At 51.3% G+C, this 24,608-nt stretch overlaps 3 protein-coding genes across 8 annotated transcripts; 1 reads left to right on the top strand and 2 right to left on the bottom strand.

Annotated features, from left to right (window-relative positions):
• The first annotated feature begins 443 nt into the window (after positions 1–443).
• On the top strand, positions 444–5,161 carry NT5C (5', 3'-nucleotidase, cytosolic). The gene is made up of 5 exons (XM_065693282.1): positions 444–839; positions 3,529–3,629; positions 3,735–3,795; positions 4,562–4,676; positions 4,765–5,161. Exons 1-5 carry the CDS (start codon positions 666–668, stop codon positions 4,905–4,907), a joined length of 594 nt encoding a protein of 197 aa, XP_065549354.1. The 5' UTR covers positions 444–665; the 3' UTR covers positions 4,908–5,161.
• A 330-nt stretch (positions 5,162–5,491) lies between these two features.
• On the bottom strand, positions 5,492–8,011 carry ARMC7 (armadillo repeat containing 7). 2 transcript variants are annotated; one of them, XM_065693280.1, is made up of 3 exons: positions 7,784–8,011; positions 7,562–7,705; positions 5,492–6,653 (listed from the first exon to the last, which is right to left on the bottom strand). In XM_065693280.1, the coding sequence occupies exons 1-3, from the start codon at positions 7,848–7,850 to the stop codon at positions 6,316–6,318; spliced, it is 549 nt and encodes a 182-aa protein (XP_065549352.1). In that variant the 5' UTR covers positions 7,851–8,011; the 3' UTR covers positions 5,492–6,315. The 2 variants fall into 2 exon arrangements, with proteins under 2 accessions (XP_065549352.1, XP_065549351.1); XM_065693279.1 differs by having other exon boundaries at positions 7,562–8,011.
• A 6,174-nt stretch (positions 8,012–14,185) lies between these two features.
• SLC16A5 (solute carrier family 16 member 5) lies at positions 14,186–24,608 on the bottom strand. 5 transcript variants are annotated; one of them, XM_065693774.1, is made up of 6 exons: positions 24,390–24,608; positions 23,909–24,307; positions 22,773–23,023; positions 19,039–19,182; positions 16,989–17,855; positions 14,186–15,426 (listed from the first exon to the last, which is right to left on the bottom strand). In XM_065693774.1, the coding sequence occupies exons 2-6, from the start codon at positions 23,971–23,973 to the stop codon at positions 15,185–15,187; spliced, it is 1,569 nt and encodes a 522-aa protein (XP_065549846.1). In that variant the 5' UTR covers positions 23,974–24,307; positions 24,390–24,608; the 3' UTR covers positions 14,186–15,184. The 5 variants fall into 5 exon arrangements, with proteins under 5 accessions (XP_065549846.1, XP_065549845.1, XP_065549847.1 ...); XM_065693773.1 differs by having other exon boundaries at positions 24,506–24,601; XM_065693775.1 differs by having other exon boundaries at positions 22,773–23,020; positions 23,909–24,608.

Below are 24,608 nucleotides of genomic sequence, written 5' to 3' on the forward strand. Positions count from 1 at the left end.
TTATTCTCACCATGGAAATTAGACCCTAACAGGGGAGGGGAGACCAAGCCATGAAGGTCTCTGTTGTCTTGGAAGGGGATCTGCTGCACAATAAGCCAAAGCAGTGGATCTGCACAGAGCTGGTGTGACTGCTCCATTTCCACCCTTCCCCGTGAAGAACCAGTGCTTAAAAATACCCTGGCTTTCCAATTCAGCTCGTGGGAAGGCCTAGCTATGGGTGCTTAACCTATAAAACCGGATTTGCTCTGACATGCTCCTCCCTCCTGCAGCTGGGGGTGCTGTTCCTCGTGGCTGCTTAAACGCTGTGTGGCTCCCAATGTAAATCGTGCCCACTTGTTTTGTGCCCGAGGAGGAGGAAAACAATCAAATCCCATTTCCCCTGCGAGCCCCACAGCCCGCAGAACTCGCTAATGCGCCTTTAACAGTTGCTGAGACTTCAGCCGAGCGGGGCTGCTCCTCCATCCGCTGCCCTCTTTGTCTCGGCTGGAGCGTGGCAATGGTGCCGAGAAGCCTGGAGCGGCTCTTGCTCTGCCTTCCACCCTCGGCACGTAACCGCAGACACTGGTACAAGGCCCCCGTGTGCGGGGCCAGGGGCTCCCTTAACGCGTGCCTTCCCCGCCCATGCTCATGCATATTCCGGCTCCCGCTGGGCACCGCGGGGCGGCATGGCCGGCGCGCTGCGGGTGCTGGTGGACATGGACGGCGTCGTGGCCGACTTCGAGGGCTCGGTGCTGCGGGGCTTCAGCGCCCGCTTCCCCGCGGAGCCACGCGTGGAGCTGGCGGCGCGGAGCGGCTTCTCGGTGCGGGAGCAGTACCGCGGCCTGCGCCGGGACCTGGCGGTGAGTGCCGCGGCCGGGGAGGCAGCGCCTGTTCCCTTGCATCCTGCTGGGAGCAGAGGGAATCTCTTCCTACCCACTTGGGGGGGGGGGGGGGGGGTGTCGCAGCGCCACAAAGGGTTGTTTCGTGCCTTCATTTGTATGGAAATAATTAGCGAGTTCTTCCAGGAGGATTTCCTGCCCTTCACGGGGATGTGTGTGCGGGAATCAAGTGGCAAAGCCTGATTCTCTCCTCGAAGTAACTGGATGAAACTGTTTGCTGAGCCATCCTCGGCTTGTTCTTTACCTACTCGTGAACCTCTCTATGGTATGCATATTACTGTGCGGCAGTAATAACTTAATAGTATTATTAAAAAGTAATGTTAACGTTATTAACATAATAAGTAATAATAATGTAAGTAATAACTGAAAGCTCTGTGAGAGCTCTGTAAGTACTAATGCACCTCTGGCAGGATGAGAAATAGGAACACTCTGTGTGTTTGCACAGCTAATGAAACCCCACGCCTAGATCATGCCCTCTGACAAGCAAAGTGTGTGGTATTTAAACCATGGAGAGCCATGTAAAATGCTGGTGGTACTCCCCCGTCCCTGCAAATGGTTTCTGGTTTGAATGTTTGCTCATGAGTGAGTGAGCATCAGAGACATTTGCAAGGCAAAGTTAAAGGTAGTGTGAATGCAGACTTCAGGCTTCCTTCTGGGTACCTCAGGACACTCAGGGGCTGTAAGAAGATGGAATGGATGCGGATCCAGGCTGCAGATCCAGGCTGTGCTTTCATTGCTTGTTTTAAGATGCTGTCCTGGGCCTCTAGGGGTTTTTTTACTGCTGAAAAATGACAACTCACAATCAATTCCCTCCCATTCCATGGCAAGGTTCAGGGCCCTGCACCCACAGGAGTGCTGGCTCCAAAGTGACCGAGCTCTAATGGATGACTATTGATGCTCAAAACTTCCTGAACCTGGAATTTGTATAGATGGGGAATGGGCATGAATTGTTTATCATTTATAGAACGAAACGTGATTTATTGCTTACCTGAGTATTCCTTAAGTGAATCCCATTACAGGGACCCAAAAAAGAGGCAGGTAATTTAAGGGATTGTGGCTTTTTATTTGCTCTGGTTTGGAAGAGCAACAGTCTGATCTGTCCTGAAAGGCACGTCCTGTTCTGTTTCTGGCATTCCCATTCCCTAATTTGGTTCATGCTCATCCTGTTCCTTCCCACACCTTTAGGTGTGTCAATGCAATAACCACGTAGCTGGTTTGAATCCCATGCAGATCAACAGTGGCACAAAGCTCTTATCTCACTGTTCGTTATTAGCCTGCCTTCCTGAGGAAATGAGAGGTGTATGTGGTTGTGTGTCTGTCGCCTTCAGTCACCTCCGCATCTCTGGGCTGGTTTAGGTGCATTTGGCACAACTACACAGTTTTAAAGCTCCTTCATGTGAGTCCTGTGGCTGTAAAGAGAGACCTCAGTTCTGCCAGGCTGGTGCAGGAGCATCCCTGCAGAGCATCGCTCTGTTAGGAGGAAACCTTCAGCAATGATGGCATGAGAAAGAGTTGTGGCATTTTTGGGTGGGTAAAATGGTTTTTTGGTTCTCAAAGTCATCAGTTCCAGTTTCGCTCTCCAGCAGAGCCAGACTTGCTGGTGACGTGCTGGAATCTGGCCCGTTTCTGGTGTCTTGTGATGGATAAAAGAGCTTTCCGATACAAGCCCTGGTTCTGTAATTGAGTCTCCTCAGGAAGAGCCCCAGGGAATTGTTGCTGAAATCAATGAGGCTTTGCCTGGAAGCAGGGATCGGAGCAGGTCTGATCCCCTTGTCTTCACCTTAACTCTTCTGCTCTGCATGAGGAATCAGGCAGCGCTTTGACAGGCTGTTATGAGTAGTGGTAAATTATGATAGCTGAGAGAGCACCCTGATCCAGACTTGTTTAATGCTGACTCCTCATTGCTGCATAATTGAAATGGGCTTTATGTCGAAGCTCCAGTGGTGAAATAGAGCAAGGAGCCCATCACCTGGACTATAAAGCAATCAGGTACAGTTCCTAAATGAAGCTGCCAGGTTGAAGAATACTCACAGAGAACTCAGTTTTCCAGACTGCGGGAATGGCTGACTTTAAGCTAGTGGAAAATGCTGCCTTGACACCTCTGGAGCTCACTGTGCCTGCAGGGAAGGCGAGATTCACATGTTTTAGGGTTCTCTGAGAATGAAACTTAGGTCTGGATTCAGCCCTTTCCACGCTGCTGGGATGTGGCTGCTGCCCATTCAGCCCCGGCAGATTCCCGAGCCACCAGCACATTCCAGTCAGACGGGACAGAGGAGCAGGAGCCTTGAACTTGTTCCTTTGATTCCTCACAAGAGGCAGTAGAGAGAGACCTGCTGGGAAGGGGTGAGCCGTGAGCTCCCCCTGTACCAGGCAGCAGCCAGCAGAGCTGGAAGTCAGAGCTGGGTCTGTGGTGCTGCGCAAGGTCAGGATCAGCTCTGCCTCCTCACTCCAGACAAGCCAGCAGAGAGGAACTTCTTCTTGTGTGCCTGAGCCGGAACCCAGAAGGTGAGAAACGCTATAACGGCCTCTTGGTAGGAAGCATCACTGCCCTTTGATGGCTGTTACACCTGGGTAAGGGGATGACTGTGCTGCTCAGAGCTCGGACAGAGGCACGGGTGGGCTTTGCTGACTGTCCTCCTGTCTCTTGCAGGCTAAGGTAGCCAGTGTCTATGAATCACCTGGCTTCTTTCTAGGGTTGGATCCCATTCCAGGAGCCCTGGAAGCTCTGCAGGAGATGATCCGCATGCAGGAGTAAGGATGCTTTGCACTCCGCAGCCCTTTTCCATTATCTTATGCAGCTTCCCCTGCCTGCTAAGGAATGTATAATGTATAATAAATAATGCTGTTTCTTTTCAGCACCGAAGTCTTTATCTGCACAAGTCCTCTCCGGAATTACGAGCACTGCGTCCTGGAAAAGGTGGGAGAGAATTTGGTTTAGTGGGGGTTATTCTGCTGCTTTTGCAAGGCCTTCTTTTATCGCCCAGTTCAGAATAATTCGTTTACAAAGGCAGTGGCTGGCTCAAGCTCCCAGGCTTCCCTGGACCTCCCTGTCTGAGGGCAGCTTCCCAGACACAGGATGGCAGCACAGGAATTTAGGAGTGCCACATGATGCCAGTGTCCTTACTGTGGGGCACGTGCGCCCTGTGCTCTCAGAGCTGGCATGATGTGACCCTGCTGCTCCAGCTGTGTTGGCAGGTGATAGCGAAGGAACTGCTGTAGAATGGCCCAGAGGGGTGGGATATTGCCAGGGGATTCCACACTGGAGAATCCTCCACCCAACCTCAATCCTTATTCTGTCTAAATGCAGAACCTGACACACCCCATGTCCTGAAGGAGGCCAGGGCTGAGTTAAGAGGAGGCTTCAGCATTGGAATTGGTCCTGTTTGCCACTGCATGAGTACAGAGAGGGGGAACTTTAATCACTGGAATGACTTGGATGGACACAATACACGTGCTCTGGTGAACAGCCAGTGCTGCTCACAAACTCGACAGTGATTAGGCATGGGAAGCACAGTGCTGCTGATAGAAAACAGGTTAAATCAGTGTCCTGGGCCATGGCCAGCCTCTGCGGTGAGGATTCACGGACACAGATGTAGGTCTGCAGGGGGGAGGTTGCTCTGCTGGGGCTGATGTGACTGGAACGGGAGCACAGCAGCATCTTCTCTCATTTCTTACCTCTGCAGTATAAGTGGGTAGAGAAACATCTGGGACCTGAGTTTGTGGAGCGGATTATTCTAACCCGAGATAAGACCATCGTGTCTGCGGACTTGCTGTTTGATGACAAGGACACCATTACAGGTTAGGAAAGCCCTTCCATTGCTGTTAGCCAGGAAGGAAACCCCTGTGAAACCCCTGCCTGAGCCCAGCTGTCCTCCATTGCCCACAGGCGCAGAGCCGAACCCGAGCTGGGAGCACATCCTCTTTACCTGCTGCCACAACAGGCACATCCAGCTGCAGGCCCCGCGCAGGCGGCTGCTGTCCTGGGCGGATGACTGGAAGGGCATCTTGGAAAGCAAGCGCAGGCAGTAGTGCACAGAGGGGCTGCTCTTCCCACTGCCAGGAACGCATCCATGGGCAGGGAATCCCATTCCCAGGAGGCAGCGAGTGCCCTCATCCAGGCAGAGGCACTCGGGGAGCAGTTATAACAAGAGCTGCCTTTGTTAGAGGCGCTGCAGAGCTGCTGCTGCTCCCCGTGTCTGGAAGATTGCTCTGCAGTTACATCTGTAGAGTTTGGGCTGTTTGCTGCCGGTGAGACGATAAAATACAAGCAGCTGGGGGTTGTATTTGTGTGTGCGTGTTCTTAACCTCAGTCCTGTTTGGTTTGGGCTCATTGGGGGTGGAATGGAAGAAAAAAGAGGAAGTAAACCTCTGAAACTTGAGCAGACGAAGCGAGGGTGCCTCTCAGGGAACACTGCAACAGCCAGACCCTGCTGATGTTATGGATTCAGCCAGCCTGGCTTTTGGGTTACCTTTTGCAGCGCTGGCTGATGAAGAAAGGACACAAAGCTGGCTTCCATTTCTGGCCCATGTGCGTGAGTAAGAGTGGGCGAAGGCTGGGCTGCAAGTGCTGGAGAGAAGTATTTATGAGCTTATACCAAACCCTTTACACAGCGTTGAAGTTAATGTTTTATTAGGAGAAGGTTTTACAAGACAGCTGCTCTCAGGAGCCAGGCTGCCATGGGCCCTCCTTTTAACCTTCTCCTTTCTCACCAGTGGTAATGAAAGAAAACCAGCTTTTCACTTCCCCGTTTACAGGATACACACTGTCCCGTGTAGTGATTTACCAGTCTGTGCCACGATGACACATGGCATAGTCGGTACCAAAGGGATGCATGAGGATTGCAAACTGCCAGGGCAGGGAAACACCTTTCTTCTGCAGAAGGAGCAACGTTTATGAGACATTTAAAGTCCTTTGAGTTGACACTGGAGAGCTGCAGCCCCACCAGGCAGGAACTGGACTGGGATATAAGGTGCCCAGTAACCCAAGCATAAGCCCCGCTCATTGCTGGGAAGGGTTCTTTGTGCAGGCCGGGTGCTGGGCTGCACATGGCACCCTGCTCTCCGACAGCCATGACCTGTGTGCTATTTTAAGTATTTGCTTTCAGTTTTAGCTGTGTGCTTGGCCTCCCTGTCGGGGCAGTGCTATACATCCTCTTCAGTAACTAAAGCCAGTGCTGCTGCGACCAGTTTCACTCTTTAATGTTCTTGACACAATTCTGCTGAGCAGAAAGTGGAGGCCTGGGAAAACAGAGGGGGTCTCCCTCTTTTTTCCCAGGAAAATGGTGGAATCACCCTCAAAACCCATGCAGACGAGGCCTGCAGTGCCATGGGTTAGTGGTGGCCTTGGCAGTGCTGGGGACCGGTTGGACTGGATGAGCTGAAAGGTCTTTTCCAGCCTGGCCGATGCTATGATCTGCACTGTCCTGCCTACACAGGATCAGTCCTTGGGGAGAGGAATGCCCACGGCAGTGTGTTTGCTCAGGCTCCGGGCCTCCTCCACCTGCAGAGGGGTGCAGTAATCCTGCAGGAACACGGTCGCCAGGTTGCTCAGCCTTCTGCTGGCCGAGAGGGAGAAGCGGAGCATGCACTCCACCACCGGCAGCGCCGTGGTCTGCTGCCGCGACTGCGGCGTCGTCAGGTACATGAGCGTCGTGACCGCCGACATGACGGTCTCCTCGTTGGTGCTGGAGAGGCAGCTGATGATGGGCTCTACCCCGTTCGCCTCCAGGATGTAGTCTTTGTTCGTTTTATCCAGGCACAGGTTACACAGACCCCCTGGAACAGCAAGAGAGAGCATCTGACACATGCAAGACAAGCGCTTCACCCCTTCAGCTTTTCATGCTATGATGCAGGTTCAGTGATGAGCCCGTTTCCTAACACAGGAATAAGAATCCAGATTCTCTGTGAGGTCTGGATGGAAAACTTAACGGTTCCTGGGCAATGTTTTCCACCAGAACATTCCTTCTCCTTTATGTCATTAGAGGGCACTGTTACTGCTGGACATAACCTCTGCCGCAGAACTCCAGGATTACTTAACCCTAACAGAGGCTAAAGCCTGGAGTTCACTGCAGGTGTCATAGGAAAGCAGAATGGATCCAGCAGCACAAGGCAAGAGGTGCAGAATGCTCGACCGTGACACTTTCAGATGCAGCCGTGTCCTGGTGCAGCTCAGCCACAAGCCTTAAACATCAAATATATTTACTGTCAGCTCATGGCATCACTCACAATTAGGATCTGGCCCTTTAGTTTCTGTTTGGACCACACTGAGTCAGTGTAAGGCAGTTCCTTAGAGGACATATTACAAGATTTCACGTAAGTGTTCCAGAAGCTGTTCTGGGATTTGGCTGTCAATAATTTCACTAAAATGCACTAAATTTCACTAAAATTGAGAGCGATTTCCCTAAAAACACATTCAGCTGGCGTTCAGTTGAGTCTGGGGGTAAAGAATCCTTCCTGCAGCACAGCAGCCCCATGAGGATGAAGGGGCGATGCTTCCCTCCCACCTCTCCCCCATTCCGCTCATCCCCACTAAACGCGGCTGCACCAGCGCGGCATGGGGCTGTGCGTGCATCAGCCTCCTCTCCGCCCCTCGGGAGGGATATGAGCCCCAAAGCCCCGCATCGCCCCCGCTGTCCCCTGCCCTCTCAGCCCCTTGCGGGGGTGCTGCCGGCCGCGGCCCTCACCGATGGCGAACTCCACGAGGGTGTCGCTGCTCTCGCTGAGCATGTCGAGGAACAGGTCCGGCACCTGCAGCTGCCGCAGGTGCCCGTAGTTGCGGGGGTCGTAGGCGAAGTTGGCCAGGTTGGCCAGCACCTGCTCCCTGGCCTCTGCAACAGAGAAGCGCCGCTGAGCCAGGGGCGGCTCCGCACGGGGCTGCGGGGCGGCCGCCGCCGCCGCCGCGGTACCTGCGCTCTCCGTCGCCTGGAACTCGGTGACCAGGGCCTGCAGGTACTCCAGCCGGCCCAGCTCCATCCCCCCCGGGCACGGGCACTGCCACCGGCACCGGCAGCTCACGGTGCCCGGCAGGGCCGTGCTCAGGGCCGGACCGCGGCGTCGAGCGGAGCCGGCGGCAGACGGGGACCCTCAGCACCAAACCAGGCCGGGCGCAGCCGCCGCCATCTTGGGGGCGTGGCGAGGCGGCTCCGCCTCCTCCTCCCGTTCCTGCCCCCTTTCCTTTCTTCCTCTTCTCTTTCCCTTCCATTTTGTCTTCCTTTCTCTTCCTTTCTTTTCCTTTCTTTTCCTTTCTTTTCCTTTCTTTTCCTTTCTCTTCCTTTCTCTTCCTTTCTCTTCCTTTCTCTTCTCTTCTCTTCTCTTCTCTTCTCTTCTCTTCTCTTCTCTTCTCTTCTCTTCTCTTCTCTTCTCTTCTCTTCTCTTCTCTTCCCTTCCCTTCCCTTCCCTTCCCTTCCCTTCCCTTCTCTTCTCTTTCTTCCACTTCTTTTTCCCTTCTCTTTTCTCTCTTGTGTTCTCTTTCTCTTCTCTTTCTTTCTCTTCTCTTCCCTTCTCTTTCCCTTCCCTTCTCTTCTCTTTCCCTTCTCTTTTCCTTCTCTTTCTTCCACTTCTCTTTCCCTTCTTCCCCTCTATTCATTTTTTCCCCTTTCCCTCTTTTTTCTCTGTATTTCTTTTCCCCTCTTTCCCCACTTTATTCCCCTTTTCCCCCTTTTCTCCTTTTTTCTTCCATTTTCCCTTTTTTCCTCTTTTCCCTTTCCTTTTTCCCCCTTTCCCTTTGTTCCTCTTTTCCCCCTTTATTTCTTTTCCCCTCTTTTCCCACTTTTTTCCTTTTTTCCCTTTCCTTTTCTCCCTTTCCCTTTTTCCCCCTTTCCCTCCTCTCTTTCCCCATGGACCGTGTAACCTGTTCACCACCGCAATAAACGAGTGTGCCCGCGGTGCTGGGTTCTTGTATCTCGGTGTACGGCCGAGTCCTGAGGTTTAAACACCTTGCTCCAGAAGGCAGCTTAACCTTGCCTTGCTCCCTGCTCCCTATCCGCTAAACTTCCGTGTGTGCCATAGGATACACTCAAGGGAAAGAAATGTGAAGGCAAGGAATGAATGAAGGCAGCATCGGGTAACTCCATCCTGGTTGTGCAATGCCCTGGTCTAAGCACAGAGCAGAGCAATTCCATGAGCCTGAACCAGCCCAGTGCCAGTGAAGCCGCTGTGATTGCGGGCGCCGCGAGTGGATTCCTGTGGTTCATGTGCTATAAATATGTAAGGTGAAGGTACCTAAACTCAGCAGAAATCGGTGCTTTTATTGGCGCAATTAAACACATGGAGGTTCTTCTGTAGATAAGGAGGGAACAGGTTGTCTTTTGTGTTATCTCATAGAAAGCAAATTGAAGCTGGGCGGGTGCACTGATTACGTGGCGCTGGTGGAGTGTGTTGGGCTGTTAATCCCCGGTTATACAGCTGGGTGGTCACCCGCCTGCCCAAGCCCGCGCTCAACAGAAGGATGAGCAAAGGACCTACCCTGAGTGCAGGTCTGCTAAAGCCTGAAGCATTGCAGTGCTGTGGCAAGGCAGAGAATGGGAAAGGGAAGGTGTTTATTTATAACTGGTATAAAGATTTAAGCCAGGCCTGTGCAAGCAACTTCAACTCTCTCAAGCTGGTGTGTGTATATATATGTGTGTGTGTGTATATATATGTGTATATAGAGTCACAGAATGGTTTGGGTTGGAAAGGACCTCAAGATCATCCAGTTCCAACCCCCTGCCATGGGCAGGGACACCTCACACTAAACCAGGGCACCCAAGGCTCTGTCCAACCTGGCCTTGAACACTGCCAGGGATGGAGCACTCACAACCTCCCTGGGCAACCCATTCCAGTGCCTCACCACCCTCACAGGAAAGAATTTCCTCCTTAGATCCAATCTAAACTTCCCCTGTTTAAGTTTTAACCCATTACCCCTTGTCCTGTCACTACAGTCCCTAATAAAGAGTCCCTCCCCAGCATCCTTATAGGCCGATGTGTATATTCATCTGTACGTGTGTATATATATGCATGTGTATGTATACGTATGTCTGTATGTGTGTGTATATGTGTATGTGTATGTATAGGTATGTCTATATATGTGTATGTATGTGTGTGTGTGTATATCTATCTGTATGTGTGTATATATATGTATGTGTATATATAGGTATGTCTATACATGTGTTTGTATGTGTGTGTGTATGTGTATATACATGAAAGTGGGCACAAAGGTGCTACAGACAACTCCTATATCAGAATGCTTTGCTATTGTATTAACAAATCCCTTAATGTATGCCCATGTAAGTGGCAGGTGTTGACACGCTTTAGTGCCACATCCGTCATTACACGGAAAGTGAATGACTAATGGGAGAAAGCAGGGGAAGGGAAAGCGAACACAGTCAGCACAAAGAGAGGCGATTAAGGATGCTGGGCTTGACTAATAATGGGTGAAACCCTGTGTTTAAAGAGGGAAAATGCAATGACTCGTGTCTGTCAGGATCGTTTTGCATGCACAGGAGGAACTTTGTCCCCTGGTGTGGTTTCGCAGGCAGAGGTGCTTAGGAAAGGCTGGTGTCTGTTCCCGGTGACACATCTCCAGGCCACACTATTCAGTGCATGGCAAGAGGTAACCAGGAGAGAGGAACACCCTGGGGACTGCGAGCTCCTTCCAGCCTTTGTCTGGCATTGAGGATCACCGAGGCTGGTTGGGAGATGTGAGGGATGCTTTACGTTCCATTTGCTGTGTCGCAGCTGCCTCCGGGAGGAGAGGTTGAGAGCAGAGGCTCTCTGCAGAGCCAACAGCCCACACTAGTCCTGACCACCCAACCTGCTCTGCTGCTGGCACTGTGCTGCTTGTCTTTGTGCTGACTTACTGTGGGGAGTCTGGCCAGGTCACCCAGAAAGGTCACTTGGCAGTAGCAGGAGTTGGCCATTCACTCACCCAATACTGTCCTATATGATTAATGGACATGGAACTGCTGGAACAAGTCCAGAGGAGGCCACGAGGATGATCCAGGGACTGGAGCACCTCCTGTATGGAGACAGGCTGAGGAAGTTGGGGCTGTTCAGCCTGGAGAAGAGAAGGCTGCATGGAGACCTAATAGCAGCCTTCCAGTACCTGAAGGGGGCCTATAGGGATGCTGGGGAGGGACTCTTCATCAGGGACTGTGGTGACAGGACAAGGGGTAACGGGTTAAAACTGAAACAGGGGAAGTTTAGATTGGATCTAAGGAGGAAATTCTTTCCTGTTAGGGTGGTGAGGCACTGGAATGGGTTGCCCAGGGGGGTTGTGAGTGCTCCATCCCTGGTGGTGTTCAAGGCCAGGTTGGATGAAGCCTTGTGTGGGATGGTTTAGTGTGAGGTGTCCCTGCCCATGGCAGGGGGTTGGAACTGGATGATCTTTAAGGTCCTTTCCAACCCAAACCATTCTGTGATTCTATTCTATGTTTAATCCTCTGGATGCTCCAAGCACTTGCTGTTTGCCAGAAGAGTTAGTGCGGAATGACTGCTATAGCTCCAGGGGCTGGTCTATAGTGACATCGCAAGGTAGGATTCAATAGAAGCACTACTACTCCTAGTAGTTACATTTCCCTTCTCGCAGCCACTAACCAGGTCTGCAGGCAGGATGCCAAGCTCTTCATTCAGGGGCTTTTGCCCTTCTGAGGTGTTTCAGAGCGCGTAAGTTCACCGTGACCTTCCTTTGGGTTTGTATTAAACTTTTCCAAGCCTTACTTCGGCTCTGAAGGACCATGATCCTGCACCAGTTCAGTGTGAACTTCCTGGTGAATGTTTCATTGCAGTAAGGAAAGGTGCTCGGTGCAGAAACGCTTACCTTGCAAGGTTAATGATACCTGAAATGATAAAGGGAGCAAGAGGGGACATGGGAAACTTGGGACACTTAATACGGGTCAAGTTGTGTTGTTCTCGGAGGTTTATAACCTGGTTGAGGTGTAAGTGCTTGTCCATTCTTAGAGCCAGGGTTATTTTACTGTCTGTAGGTGTTAAACCCTGCTTCGGGGGGGGATTGGCTTTGCATAATGGGACAACCTTAAACTAATGAAAGGAGCTTGTACTGCTTTATTTTCCTTCTGGGCCTCGAGATCCTTAGGGACTGAGCGTTATTGCTCCTGTGTGATGGCTCTGAGGGGGAGCTGTTATCACAGCGTGCATGTTTGTTACGCACGGTCCCTTCAGTTCCGCTTCACAAGCTCCTGCTCAAGGCAGCTTGGAGTTTAGGTAGCAAAGAGAGCTAGGAGAGGTGGGAAGATGCAGGAGGGGGGTAATTTCCTCTGTCATGGGAGCTCAGACATCTGAGTTAGCTCTGGAAACACAGCCTCAAGTGTTACCTCTTCCCGGTGCAAGCTTTATTCCCACCTGTGGGTTGTGGATGCCTTCTGAAGGGTCTGTGGGATGTAACCAGCCCTCTTTGGAGGCAGCTCACGTTCTGTAAGGCTGGTAGAAAGTTCGCAGTGAATGAGTTGAGAACCTTACAGTAATGGGTTTCCTTTGGTTTGCTGCCCAGAAACATCCCTGCTTTACCTGCAGCTAAACCCCAGTGACCCCGGTGGTGAGTCTGGGAGCATCGGATCTACAAAGCACTTCCCATCCTGAATTATCCTCCACTGCTGCGCACAGCTAGGGAACAATCAGAGCGTATCTCTGGGCCGTGCTGTAGCAGGAGCTGGTCTCTGTGTGCCAGCTTCAGGGGGTGAGTACATCTTTTCCTTCCTTATATCTCACAAGCATGCGTTAGACGACACATTTCCTTGCTTGTGAACCAGCTCTAGGACTAAAGCATTGCAGCTGGAGCGGTTGGCTCCACAAAGATGTGTTCCATTGCTCCTCCAACTAACCTTTGTTTCCCTGGGATAAACTGACGGGTTGTGGCTTACACCATCTTTTACCTGTTTTGCCCATGGTATCTGTAGCAGTGGGGAGATGTGGGACAATATGACCCCATATTTCTGGAAGAAAACAGGGAGTGTAGAAAGGTGAACAGAACTTCAAATGTAAGAATCACACAAGGAAAGCAGCAATCTGTTCAGCAGCGGGGCCCTTTTATTTGCAATAGCTAGGAAAGGTTTGGGACTTCACCCTTGTCATTGATCTTTTGGGGAGGAAGGGAGAAAGCCCCATCGTTGTCCTAGGAATGTACAGCAGTCATTGTTTCCGTAAGCTGAGAAGCACCAGTTGCTGTTTGCTTTGCACTTGCAGTTGCTGTTTGCTTTGCACTTAAGGACCATGGAAGCATTACACAAGTTAATAAACACGTGTGACAAGAGATTAGATGTGTATGGTCTCCCACTGGTTGTTTTATGTAAGTATATGTTTGATCGGGAAGTGCAAAGCCTGCTGGTTCAGTAATCCCAGAGCGGCCCTGAAGAAGATGCTGAGCTGTGGGAGCAGTAACCCCTCTGAAGGGCTGCTACCTCTTCCATCTCACTCCTGTGTTACATTTCTGTCTCTCTGATGGTTCTGATGTGTTGAGTAGTCTTCATCCGCAGTGCTTTGTGAGCTGTATGAGCAGTGTATGCACAGGCAGCCAAGAAGCCCCCAGCATCCTGGCCTGTATCAGCATCAGTGCGGCAGCAGGACCAGGGCAGGGATTGTGCCCCTGTGCTGGGCACTGGTGAGGCTGCACCTCGAATCCTGTGTTCAGCTCTGGGCCCCTCACTGCAAGAGAGACATTGAGGGACTGGAGCAGGGCCAGAGAAGGGAATGGAGCTGGTGCAGGGCCTGGAGCCCAACTGTGATGGGGAGCGGCTGAGGGACCTGGGGGGTTCAGATGGAGAAGAGAAGGCTCAGGGGGACCTGATCGCTCCCTACAAGTGCCTGGCAGGAGGATGGAGCCAGGAGGGGCTGGGCTCTGCTCCCAAGGAACAAGGGATGGGACAAGGGGAAATGGCCTCAAGTTGCTCCAGGGGAGGTTTAGGTTGGAAAGGGTTGTTAAGCATTGGAACAGGCTGCCCAGGGCAGTGATGGAGCCACCATCCCTGGAGGGATTTAAAAGCTGTGGCACTGAGAGATGTGGTTTAGTGGTGGACTGGGCTGTGCTGGGTCAACGTTTGGACTCAAATGATCTTAAAGGTCTTTTCCAACCTAATCAATTTTGTGATTGTATTATGTGTTCCTGTCAGATAAGGAATGATAGAGAACATAAATATTGTGCAACCCAAGCTGGTGCTGAGGGAGGCTAGAGGCTGATGCAGCTCTGTTATGAGTGTAATTCCCAGGAGTGTAGCAAGAAGAGCTATTACAGTCAATGCTGTATGGGTATGGAAGTCAGTGACATCGACTTTTCCCAATATACTTTTCCCAACAGATTCCTTTGTAAGTCATGCTTGTGCTTGTAAGAAATGTAGTTATGATTGTGCAAGCACTCTGTAATGTAGAGAATGCTGGTGTCATTAGTCTCAGCTAAAGTCATTTACACAAAGGCTTTGTGCACTACAAATTCACTTACTGCAGTGGCTTTGAATCTGTCCCTCTCTAAGGATGCATACGCTTGTTCTTAGTTCTATACCACTCCCCCCCGCAACAATGGGTCCCAGTTCATACTGGAAAGAGGTGCATTCACACCAGCCACAAATCCTGTTTCTGCTATATCAAGAAGCACTCAAGATGTCACTGGTTACACAGAGAAGGCGCTCTAAGGTTGGTTGGGTTGTTTCTTTGGATGCTCTGGAGCTGAACCTTGGAGGCTTTGGAAACATCCTTGGCATGAAGCCCTTGTGTATGTGCCTCGTAGGAGAAAATATTTGCCCTTATTGGAGACTTGGCTGAGTTCTGCAGTGCGTGCAGCAGCTTCCATGGAATATTTAGAGATGTGGAAAATAACAACAGCCTTCCTGGGGAAGTTGCCACCCACAATATGGGAAGCAACCAGGAAACTCTATATTCTGCACCACATCGTGTGCTCGGATGAGGCAATAATACCTTGTGGAAGCATGACCGTTGCGCATAGCCGTCAATGCGTATTATCCAGTGTTACCCACTGGAATGTGCATGTGAGATTCCAGTGACTTAAAGGCACTGACTTACACCAATTGAACTGACACGGCTTTTGTGTCTCGGCGCTGGTTACCATGGCTGTTATCCCAGGGTTTGCTTTGGGGAAGCACAGTTCTCTTTGTCCTTCATCTCTTTGGCTGGCGCTGGGTTCTGGGCTCAGCCCATGGTCCAGAGCACTCACTTGGAGTCTTGACACGGCCCCATAGAGAAGGATGACGGCAGTTGTGGAAAGCAGCCACTTGTTTTCTCATCTGCCATCAGCGCTGGGCCGTGTGGAGCTTTGTACAGGCCACATAATCCTTTGTGTTCCTCTTTATTTGTCTGCTTGCTTTTCATATGCTTGTGATGTACACGACTGCTGGAGGGGGCTGACTCTCGGGCTGTGATTCGGTTGGCATTTCGCTGTACTGGTACCTGGAAGGATTATCCACGGGTACTTTGGAAGCCTCTTTCAATTTGGTTTTCTTTTCCAGAGCACAGAAGGTGAGTGCCATGAATAAGGCAGCCGAGATCAGGAAGAAGCTGGAGTTGTAGAAGACGTAGTGGAAGTCATTAGTTACATCTACCAGGAGACCTGAAATAGAAGCCACAGCTTAGTCAAAGAGAAGATGGACACCAAAGGCAACAGGGTGACATTAACATAGATGTTAAACCTAAATCAGTCAGCAAACTGCCATATAGGAAAGATGAGCATTCGCGGATGAGTTGAATTCTCTCCTCTAGATTGCAGGGGTTGGTTGTGTTTTATAGTCACGACCCAAGTGATGGTTCTGCTTTTGTACCAGGTATATCACAACACACAGGGAAATGAAGGGAAGAAAGGAAACTGAGTTTTCCCCAAAGTGCTGATTCATTTTGTTCACTCAGCAGAGGACCCTGTGCCAAGCACTGGATTTTGGACCGAGGGACTGTGTTATATACCAGGTCAGAAAACAGAACAAGTAAATAGAGAAACCTCTCCCGAATGGACAGGTTAGAGTCTCTAATAGTGTGTAACCAGGGAGAAGAACGTTCACAGCACAGCAAGCATTATGCCTAACATTAAGTGCCTTCAGTATAAAACATTTAATGTGAGACATATCAAATGAGTAACTTTACACCAATGTTGGAGACGGAAAGGTGACACCCAGGTCAAGCGGATGATGCTTTCTGTAGGCTACTTATTTCAATGGAAGGACTGGAATGTATTACAACAACTGCTGTTTGCTTGCTTGTATTCTTCTGTGAAGATTGGCGATGTTTCTTTTCCTGGTGCACTTTTCTTTAGCGGATTTTAAGGCTACAAATGGAACTGGTGCTGCTGTTACTGGCCTTTGTTTCGCCCATCTGCCATTCCTTTGAGAGATGTCCAAGGAAGGACCTTTTTGGCCCCCCCAGAAAAGTGACTGACCCACTAACGCCAGGGAACACCATGCAATATGGTGCATGTTATCATCCCGTCCTTAGAACAGACAGTACTTTCCTGCTGAATGGCACACAGCTCATTGTCTGGAGAGCACAGCTAAAGCCTGCTTCATGCTCAGGTTTACGTTTCTTGTTTGTTAGCCTTTTGGATTCGCTGCTGTGCTGCAGGAGCAGGTACGTGCAGGAGTGAACTGTGGCATCTGTGAATCATTGATTGGCTTTGGGTTCATATCTAGCTCCTTTCTTGTCTCCAGAGTAAAACTAATACCCTCTAGAACTGGGAAAGCAGAGTGAACGGAAGCTGTTGCTGTACAGCTCTTGAGTTGCGTAGGGCTGGTGTGAATTGTGGTCGGAGTTCGTTTGTTTAATGGGATGTTCACAGGTCCCTGAGACTTCACAGGTGAAACAGTGCGAACTGGCAAAGCGGTGAAAGAGTTCAGAGACAGCAAGCTCCTACCACAGCAACTCCTCTCTGTGTATTGCTGCTCACTGCAACAAAGCTCTTATCAATCACACCCGTACCTGCCGTGACACCTGGGCAGCTGCAGAAAGGACCCTCCTTCAGCTGTGAGAAAGGGCTGATCCTTCCTCTCTGATTCTCCCTTTTATATCACCCCCTTTGCATAACTCACCTGCCTGCATGGGTTTGGAATCTCCCTTCTTTCTCTTCTTAAGCTCCCAAACACTTCTCACCAGTGTCAGAACAACCCAGCCTGTTTAATAGCTTCTCACCTGTGAGAGGGGGTCCGATGAGGAGAGTGATGCTCTCCAGGATGGTGAAGAGCCCCAGAGCGCTGGAGAACCGGTCCATCTCCACCACGTCCATCAGCACCTGGAAGGTGAGCGCCCCGATGCCGCTCATGGCTATGCTGAGGATGACGCAGTAGATGATGAGCACGCTGAACTCAGCTGAGACCACGCAGATGAAGTTGCTCAGCCCGCAGAGGAGCACGGCCAGGCTGAACAGGTAGATTCGTCTCCCTGAGAAGAATTTGTGTCCCGAGAGCAGCCCCGTGAAGGGGCGTATGAAGATGTTGATGAACCCAATGACAGAGATGAGGAGGGCTGCCCTGCGCTCCTCCACCCCATTCTGGATGGCGTAAGGCACAAGGTAGATGTGGGGTAACGCAAACCCCATCATCATCCAGGTCACGCCAATAGTGTAAATCTGGTAACCTTTGTTTTGACAGAAGATGTCAAAAGCCAGGTACTTCTGCAGTACATGGAAGCATGCAGTCCTTCTGCTTTGCTTCTGGAGCTCGTGGTGGGGAGAAGATGCTCCATTGGACAGCTGTGTCTCTTCTGCTCTTCTCCTCGGCTCCTCTCCAGGCTTGGGTGACTGTAGTAGTGACCCTGAAGCGAGCTGAACTGGTCTCATGATGGCTCCACAGACACAGCAGTTCAATAGTATTCCTCCAAAGATAAGGAAAGTGTTTCTCCAGCCCATCTCATCCAGCAGGTATTGAGAAAGCAGCGGCCACAGAGTGAAACCCAGAGAGACCCCAGTGGATGCCATGGCATTGGCCAGTGTTCGCCACCGTACAAAGTAGTATCCCAGTGCAGTCACTCCTGCTTGGAAGCTGAAACACGACCCCAGGCCTAAAGGTAAGAATAAAAGAGTGAATGACAGCACATGATCCATCTGTGTTGTCTTAAAGAGCCTCAATCCAGGGGTTACGCACAGGTGAGACAGGCCAAGGGGAATGGCTTGAACCTGCCCGAGGGGAGACTGAGCTGAGCTCTTAGGCAGAAGCTCTTCCCTGTGAGGGTGCTGAGGTGCTGGCACAGGGTGCCCAGAGAAGCTGTGGCTGCCCCATCCCTGGCAGTGCTCAAGGCCAGGTTGGACACAGGGGCTTGGAGCAAGCTGCTCCAGTGGAAGGGGTCCCTGGATGGGACAGGGCAGGGGTTGGATGGATGAGCCTCAAGGTCCCTTCCAACCCAAACCAGGCTGTGAGGCTCATGACCCGCTGTGATTCACACTCACAAACCCCACAGAAGTGATGTTGTGCATAAATGAAGCTACTTGTGTTCTATACCACGTAAACTGATCCAGACTGACATTTGTCTGGGGCAGGCTGCCATTCCTAAAATTGTTATGGAATTGTTCGTTAGCAACTGTTTATACTGACTGCTTTCCTGACACTTCCATCAGGACTCAGGGAGTTACTTGGTTTTCTCTCTATGCGATGGACTCCATTTAGTTTACAGGATCCAATGGGATTAGTCCCAAAGCAGCCTGGCTGAAGAAATGACTCTCTTTGTGTTAGAAAAACCCCAAGAGTTGAACATCAATCGCAGAGAAGAAATATTTGGAAAGGAGAAGTTCCCATCTGTTGCTTCTGTTCAAAGCCAGCATGTTCTTTTGTTAGGAAAAGATGTCTGCGCATTGCCCCCGATTGCGAGTGGTGAAATAGAAACGCAGGGAACTTGGGAGGGACGTTATCAGAGGTGACATTATCCCAATACGTTACAGTCCAAGACTGAAAACCCCCTCCCTTCTTCACAGCCAAAAGGCTGAGGTGCTACTAAACAGAACAGGCATCCTTGCGCTCCACTTTGCCCGCTGGAGACCTGGAGGTTTTTCCAGAGAGAAGCACTTTGCAGGGAGCTTGGCTGCATGAGGTGTGTGTGGAAGAGGTGTGAAGGGCAAGTCTGGCTGCTCTATGATTCCTGCTGCTCCTGATTTATCCCATTTCATGGATGAATGGGAAAACACGAGTCGGGAATTGCCATTCACCTCTGTCAGGTCAAGCTCAGCAGCGGGGTTTCCTGTGGTACTTACCCGTGATGAAGCCGGCGGTGATGTACAGCTGGCTGATGGACCTGCAGAAGGAGCTGGACACCATGCCCACGCCGCTGAGCAGGCCCCCCAGCATCACCGCGAACCTGCAGCCAAAGCGCTTCACCAGGATGCTGCAGAGCGGCCCTGGCACCAAGGAGTAAAAGGGAAGCAGTTAGGGAGGACGGGAATTCTTCGGACCTGCTGAATTGCTGCACTTATCCCAGTGGTTTGGTCTAGAGACCCTGAGGGTTGTCCCAGCAGCACGAGGGAGCCAGGGAGGGAATATATATTCCTTGATCCTCCCAAGGGCTTGTTAGCTATGGGGAAGGCTCCTGTGATCTGCTTGGCTTTTGGCCATCAAGTAGGGTTTCTAAGCTTCCCTGTGCTGGATTTTAGTTAAAATAGTTGGAAATGGAAGAGAAGAAGGACTTTCATGTGTAATTCTGTTCTTGCATGATCCAAATTCAGGGAATGATTTGAGAAAGGGAAGGACTGGATTTCTGGGCCTCCGAGTAAGAGATGCTAAGCAGGATGATGTTTCCTTTTGTGCCTTTGCGCTCGTTTCACTGTGTGTTTCAAGTACCCTGCCACAAAATCTCCTACACTGCCCGTGGTGTGCTGCTGCCTTGGTGAAACTCCTTGCAAGAGGAGACAGATTGACCCTGAACTAGACCTAGAAAGGGAGAAAACAGACATCATTGAGGAAGATGGAGAGGCGTATTCATGCCCACATGGGAACCAATCTGAGCTTTAGGCAGTAGCATCCAGGCTGCAGCTCATGGGATCCTGCAGCTGTCCGGCAGGTCGTCTTCTCCAGGGAAATCCCGTGTTATTGTCACACAGCTCTTAGCTCATTCCTGTCCCGGGATACCTGGCAGGGTGGGAAGGTTCCACTGCATCCGCTTCCAACGGGATAAGCCTAGGAGCACACCATGTGCGTCCCGGTTCCTACTTCTACTCCAGCGCAAGCAATGCAGAGGTGGGAGTGAGACCTGGGTGGTTCTGTTGGACCAGAGCCCACCTCTGCCCCTCTTGGGCCCAAACCTGTGTTCTATTGTGCACCGACATTGCTGGCAGGCTTTATAGCAGAGAGTTGTGTTATTCCATCAGGAGAACAACAAATAGCCATGGAGGGGGGTGTTTAAGGTCAGTTAATTCTTTACTTTTCATAGAGCTTTGGTGAATTCCCTGGGATTGTGGTAAATTCCCAGGCTGCGAATGTCATTGAGCATCCTTTGTTTTGAGGTAGGAAGAAGTTAGCGCAGACCTGCAGCCCACTGCTGGGAAACATGGTTCTGCCTGCACGAGAAGGGGATCTGAGTTGCTTTTGCCATTACTTTGAGGATGTTCAGGTTTTTCCAGGGTTTGTTGGGTTTCCCCTCTCCCGAACACTTCAGGTTAAATGAGCAAAGGCCGAATGACTCAGAGTTTCAGAATTAGGAGTCAGTACAGGGAAAATAACCCATTTGTGCCCCAAGTCAACGTCTGGTTTGAAACAGAACCCACGTAACGGAGTGAACAGGAGAACGGGATTAAAATGAGGAGAGCAGCTGCCTGTATCTTGATCTGCTTGGGAGATTTCCACCTCGGACTTTGAAGCAAATGGTGACTGCATTATTTGCCTCCTGCTGAAGACATCAAGGGTGGTTCTACAGTTTAAGCAACCCCAGCAGCCAGAAGTCAAAAGAAGCATGGCCAGCAAGTGCAAGGAGGTGATCCTGCCCCTCTGCTCTGCTCTCGTGGGACCTCACCTGGAGTATTGTGTGCAGTTCTGGTGTCCTCAGCATAAAAAGGACATGGAACTGCTGGAACAAGTCCAGAGGAGGCCACGAGGATGATCAGGGGCTGGAGCACCTCCTGTATGAAGACAGGGTGGGGAAGTTGGGGCTGTTCAGCCTGGAGAAGAGAAGGCTGCGTGGAGACCTCAGAGCAGCCTTCCAGTATCTGAAGGGGGCCTATAGGGATGCTGGGGAGGGACTCTTTATTAGGGACTGTAGTGACAGGACAAGGGGTAACGGGTTAAAACTGAAACAGGGGAAGTTTAGATTGGATCTAAGGAGGAAATTCTTTCCTGTGAGGGTGGTGAGGCACTGGAATGGGTTGCCCAGGGAGGCTGTGAGTGCTCCATCCCTGGCAGTGTTCAAGGCCAGGTTGGATGAAGCCTTGAGTGCCCTGGTTTAGTGTGAGGTGTCCCTGCCCATGGCAGGGCATTGGAACTGGATGATCTTGAGGTCCTTTCCAACCCAAACCATTCTGTGATTCTGTGATTCTAAGTCATGGATTGAACGTTGCAAACCAATGAGAATGGCTCTAAAAGCAGAAGGGATTTTCATTACTTATTCCTGTGAACTTGCTTCCTAGGTTTCAAACGTTCTTTCTCACTTGCCTGGGGCTTTTGTGCTTCCCTTTGCAAAAATAATAGCAACAGAAGTGCTGCATTTGTATGAGTGTGAGGTGAGAGTTGCGTGCGTGTGAATATCGAGGTGCAGGAACCTGTGGGGCCTGAACTCTCCTTTTGGAGATGGCTACAGGATCCTGAGGTCTCTCAGATGATTCTTATAACAAAATAACCATGAATTGCCTTTACCTATAAACATGGGTAATGAGATAGGTTTGGCTTCCTAGCTGATGAGTTATTGTTTGCACTGGGTGCTTCCCTGTTCCCTTCCATAGCTCTCCTGCATGGGACCTTCTCACTGTGCTGACCGCCCTGAGAACTGGCTCCTCTGTCCATTTCCTTGCCCCTTTTCCCATTTTTGCCACAAATATTGTTCTTCCCTTCGGTTCCTCGGAATTAGAAAGAATAAAGGAGAAGAAAAGAGAGCAGCATCAAGAGGCACCGGCGACACTGCAGAATGCGCTTTAGGATGATGGATGTAACTGGGGAACCTGAACCAAACAGAGCCTGGCCCAGCACAAAGGAGCTCGGAAGCTGCAGCAAAATTGCAGTCTTTTATGTCTGTTTTTTGTTGGTTTTCTCCTGGTTGTGCTACTCCTGCCTTAGCCCTGGGGGACAAGAATGAGCACTTCCCTGCTGCAACAGCCTGCAATACGAGACATAACTGGCAAGCAAAGTAATAACTCTTGTAACTCACTCGCTGTGCCCTGGCAAATTCTGTTACGGGATGTCATTAACATGAGGCTGTTCTTTCCTTGCCTAATTTATAACTTTTAGATCTATTTATTGGCTGTCTTTACAGTACCTTTTCATGTGGTCCTAACCTCCTACGGAACAATTACTTCATTAGAAAAGAGAGGTCAATCGATGTTTTATTGCGTCTCCCATCACAAGGCACAACCCTCCTTCCACCCCCTTCACCCGGAGGCTGCCTCCTGACCCGCATCCTGCATCGATCCGGCCTCACGTCCACCCTTCCTGGGTGTGCACCCAATGCCACCGCCCAGGGAGCTGGCTTAATGCTCAGCCAGCAGCCTGGAGGAGCTTGGCTCCAGGCGTGTTTCAGCCACGAAGAGCACACTTGTCATGTGGAATATAAGAGATGTGTTCTCATGGTTGGGGGATGAACCAAGGAGGCACCCAAGCTTCGGTGCTACCTGCTGGCCTATTCGAAGAGCTGCTATGGGAAATAACTGAGCTCTCGGTGGTATGGAAAAGCTGGGAGAGAAAGGGATTCACCTCCTTTGACCAAGGCGCTTGGGTGTCTCTTAGAGTGGCAAAAGGGAGCTTGGTACCCGTGGAAACGGAAGTGGTGGAGGGCATCCCCATCACTTACCGCCTCCGTGCAGCACGGCCACCATGATGGACGGGAACCACGATGTCTCGCTGTTGCTGGCCTGGAAGTCTCGCTGCAGGTCCGTGAAGAAGATGCCAATGCAGGGGGGGAAGCCCAGCGTCATCCCCTGAAGCACCACCGCAGCCAGCAGCACCATCCATGCCCAGCCCTGGTCCTGGGGCTTGGCAGCTTTGCGTTCCCCTGCTCCTCCTTGGGACATGACAGCTGCTTTCTCCTCCCAAGCCAGCCTGCTGGGGAAGGACGAGCAGCTACCACGCAACCCTCAGCCCAGCCAAGGGGCCTATGGGGCAGAGCTGATGGTATTCCCAAGGCTCGGAGGCACCGCAGCGTCCCACACCTTTGCGGCTGACTCCTTAGACCTCTTGCTCTGCATTTCTCCTAGCACCTCCCTTCATTCTCACCACGGGATCCTGGCAACGGACTGCTTCAGAAACAACTGCCTTCCCCTTTTATATTTCACAAGCCTGTGACCACAGGCAGGTACAGGGCAGGACCACACCTCCTCCGAGGAATGAATTGGCCTTACCTAATCCCCGCCCTCATTTTCCCTTTCACCTGCTTTCATCATATGGAGTCCCCTTGCTGGCAATGGCTAAGGTCACCCAGTGCTGTGCCCAGAAGAGGAGGAAAAACCTTGGCCAGTGCCAAGGAAAACAGAACCACATAAAGCCTGCGTGTGGCAGCGGGGCTGGTGCGGACCTGGCAGGGAGGCTGCACCTCCCCACGCAGCGCTAGTGGGGAAAAACCAGTTTGAAAGCCATTAATTCATTAGGATGTGGTGATCGCAGAGAGGATTTTGCTTTACCTCTGGTTAAAGCTTCTTCAGAGAGATCCCAGCCTTGATTTCTCTGAGGCTGGCTGCAAGAAACGCATCGCAATAGCATTCCCCATCCACATGAATAAACATGCACAAGGAAAAAACACCTTTGGCAGCTGGATGAGCTCAGAAAGGTGCCCATAAGGTCACAGCATAGTGCAATATTTATCTAGCTCTCCAATACTGATTTTTCCTAGAAGAATAGCCACGTCCGGGCTTTGTGTGCAGCTTTAAAGGTGAGCAGCAGCTTGACTCTACTCGTTAGTTCATATACGCCACGGGGCAGAAAGTTCCATACCTCAGGTTGAGACAAGGATGGGTCAAGCGGAGGGTGGTGAGCGTGTGGCTGCGCGGGCTGCTCATCCCCTGTGTGCGCAGCTCAGGGCCCGCACTTCTGCTCCAGTAGCCACTAAAAGCCTTGATGCAGCCTTTTGCAATATCAACCTCGGCATCACTCCTGTGAGCAGGGCTCCGGTGCTGGCTGCCAGCCCAAAGGACAGAAAACAAGGCTGGGAGCAGAAGGGGGGGGGCCGTGGGAAGGGGCTCTGAGATGCAAATCACGGTGCTGGTGCTCAGCACACTTTAATCCTTTGTCCACTTCAGCCGGGCGCAGATAATGCAGCCAATTCAAGCGCTTGTCTCTGTGGTGTGAATTAGCTGGAGGACAGCCTAAAGCCTCTCCCCGGCAACGGCGAACCTGCAATAAAAGGCAGAAGCACACAGCTCCTCTCTGTAACCACACTGCTCAGTTGGTCCAGCACATTTCTGGCTCCCCGCACCTCTCCCTGCGCGCCCGCTCCCGGGGAAGGGCTCCCCAGCGGGGCCGCACATCCTATGGCTCTCATCCACCTTCTGCCCCTGGCTGCAGGACACCCGTTCCCCGGGGCAGCCCAACCTGCATGGACCCTGGCTCTGCGGTGCCAAGAGCACGGTGACCTCCTCGCTGCCTCCCCGCTGCCTGCATAAAGGTAAAAGGAAGGAGCTGGCTCCGGCGCTGG

The sequence above is a fragment of the Lathamus discolor genome, chromosome 13, assembly GCF_037157495.1.
Source record: "Lathamus discolor isolate bLatDis1 chromosome 13, bLatDis1.hap1, whole genome shotgun sequence".
NCBI lineage: Eukaryota > Metazoa > Chordata > Aves > Psittaciformes > Psittacidae > Lathamus > Lathamus discolor.

Coding starts and splice junctions, on each gene's coding strand:
- ARMC7 (XM_065693279.1), bottom strand. CDS start 7,850: ATGGAGCTGGGCCGGCTGGAGTACCTGCAGGCCCTGGTCACCGAGTTC. Junction 6,654..7,561: donor CCTCGTGGAGTTCGCCATCG/GTGAGGGCCGCG, acceptor TTGCTGTTCCAG/GGGGTCTGTGTAACCTGTGC.
- SLC16A5 (XM_065693774.1), bottom strand. CDS start 23,973: ATGAGCAGCCCGCGCAGCCACACGCTCACCACCCTCCGCTTGACCCAT. Junction 19,183..22,772: donor GGCCGTGCTGCACGGAGGCG/GTAAGTGATGGG, acceptor CCTTGGTGCCAG/GGCCGCTCTGCAGCATCCTG. Junction 17,856..19,038: donor CACCGCCGGCTTCATCACGG/GTAAGTACCACA, acceptor TCTTACCTTTAG/GCCTGGGGTCGTGTTTCAGC.
- NT5C (XM_065693282.1), top strand. CDS start 666: ATGGCCGGCGCGCTGCGGGTGCTGGTGGACATGGACGGCGTCGTGGCC. Junction 3,796..4,561: donor AGCACTGCGTCCTGGAAAAG/GTGGGAGAGAAT, acceptor TTACCTCTGCAG/TATAAGTGGGTAGAGAAACA. Junction 4,677..4,764: donor TGACAAGGACACCATTACAG/GTTAGGAAAGCC, acceptor CATTGCCCACAG/GCGCAGAGCCGAACCCGAGC.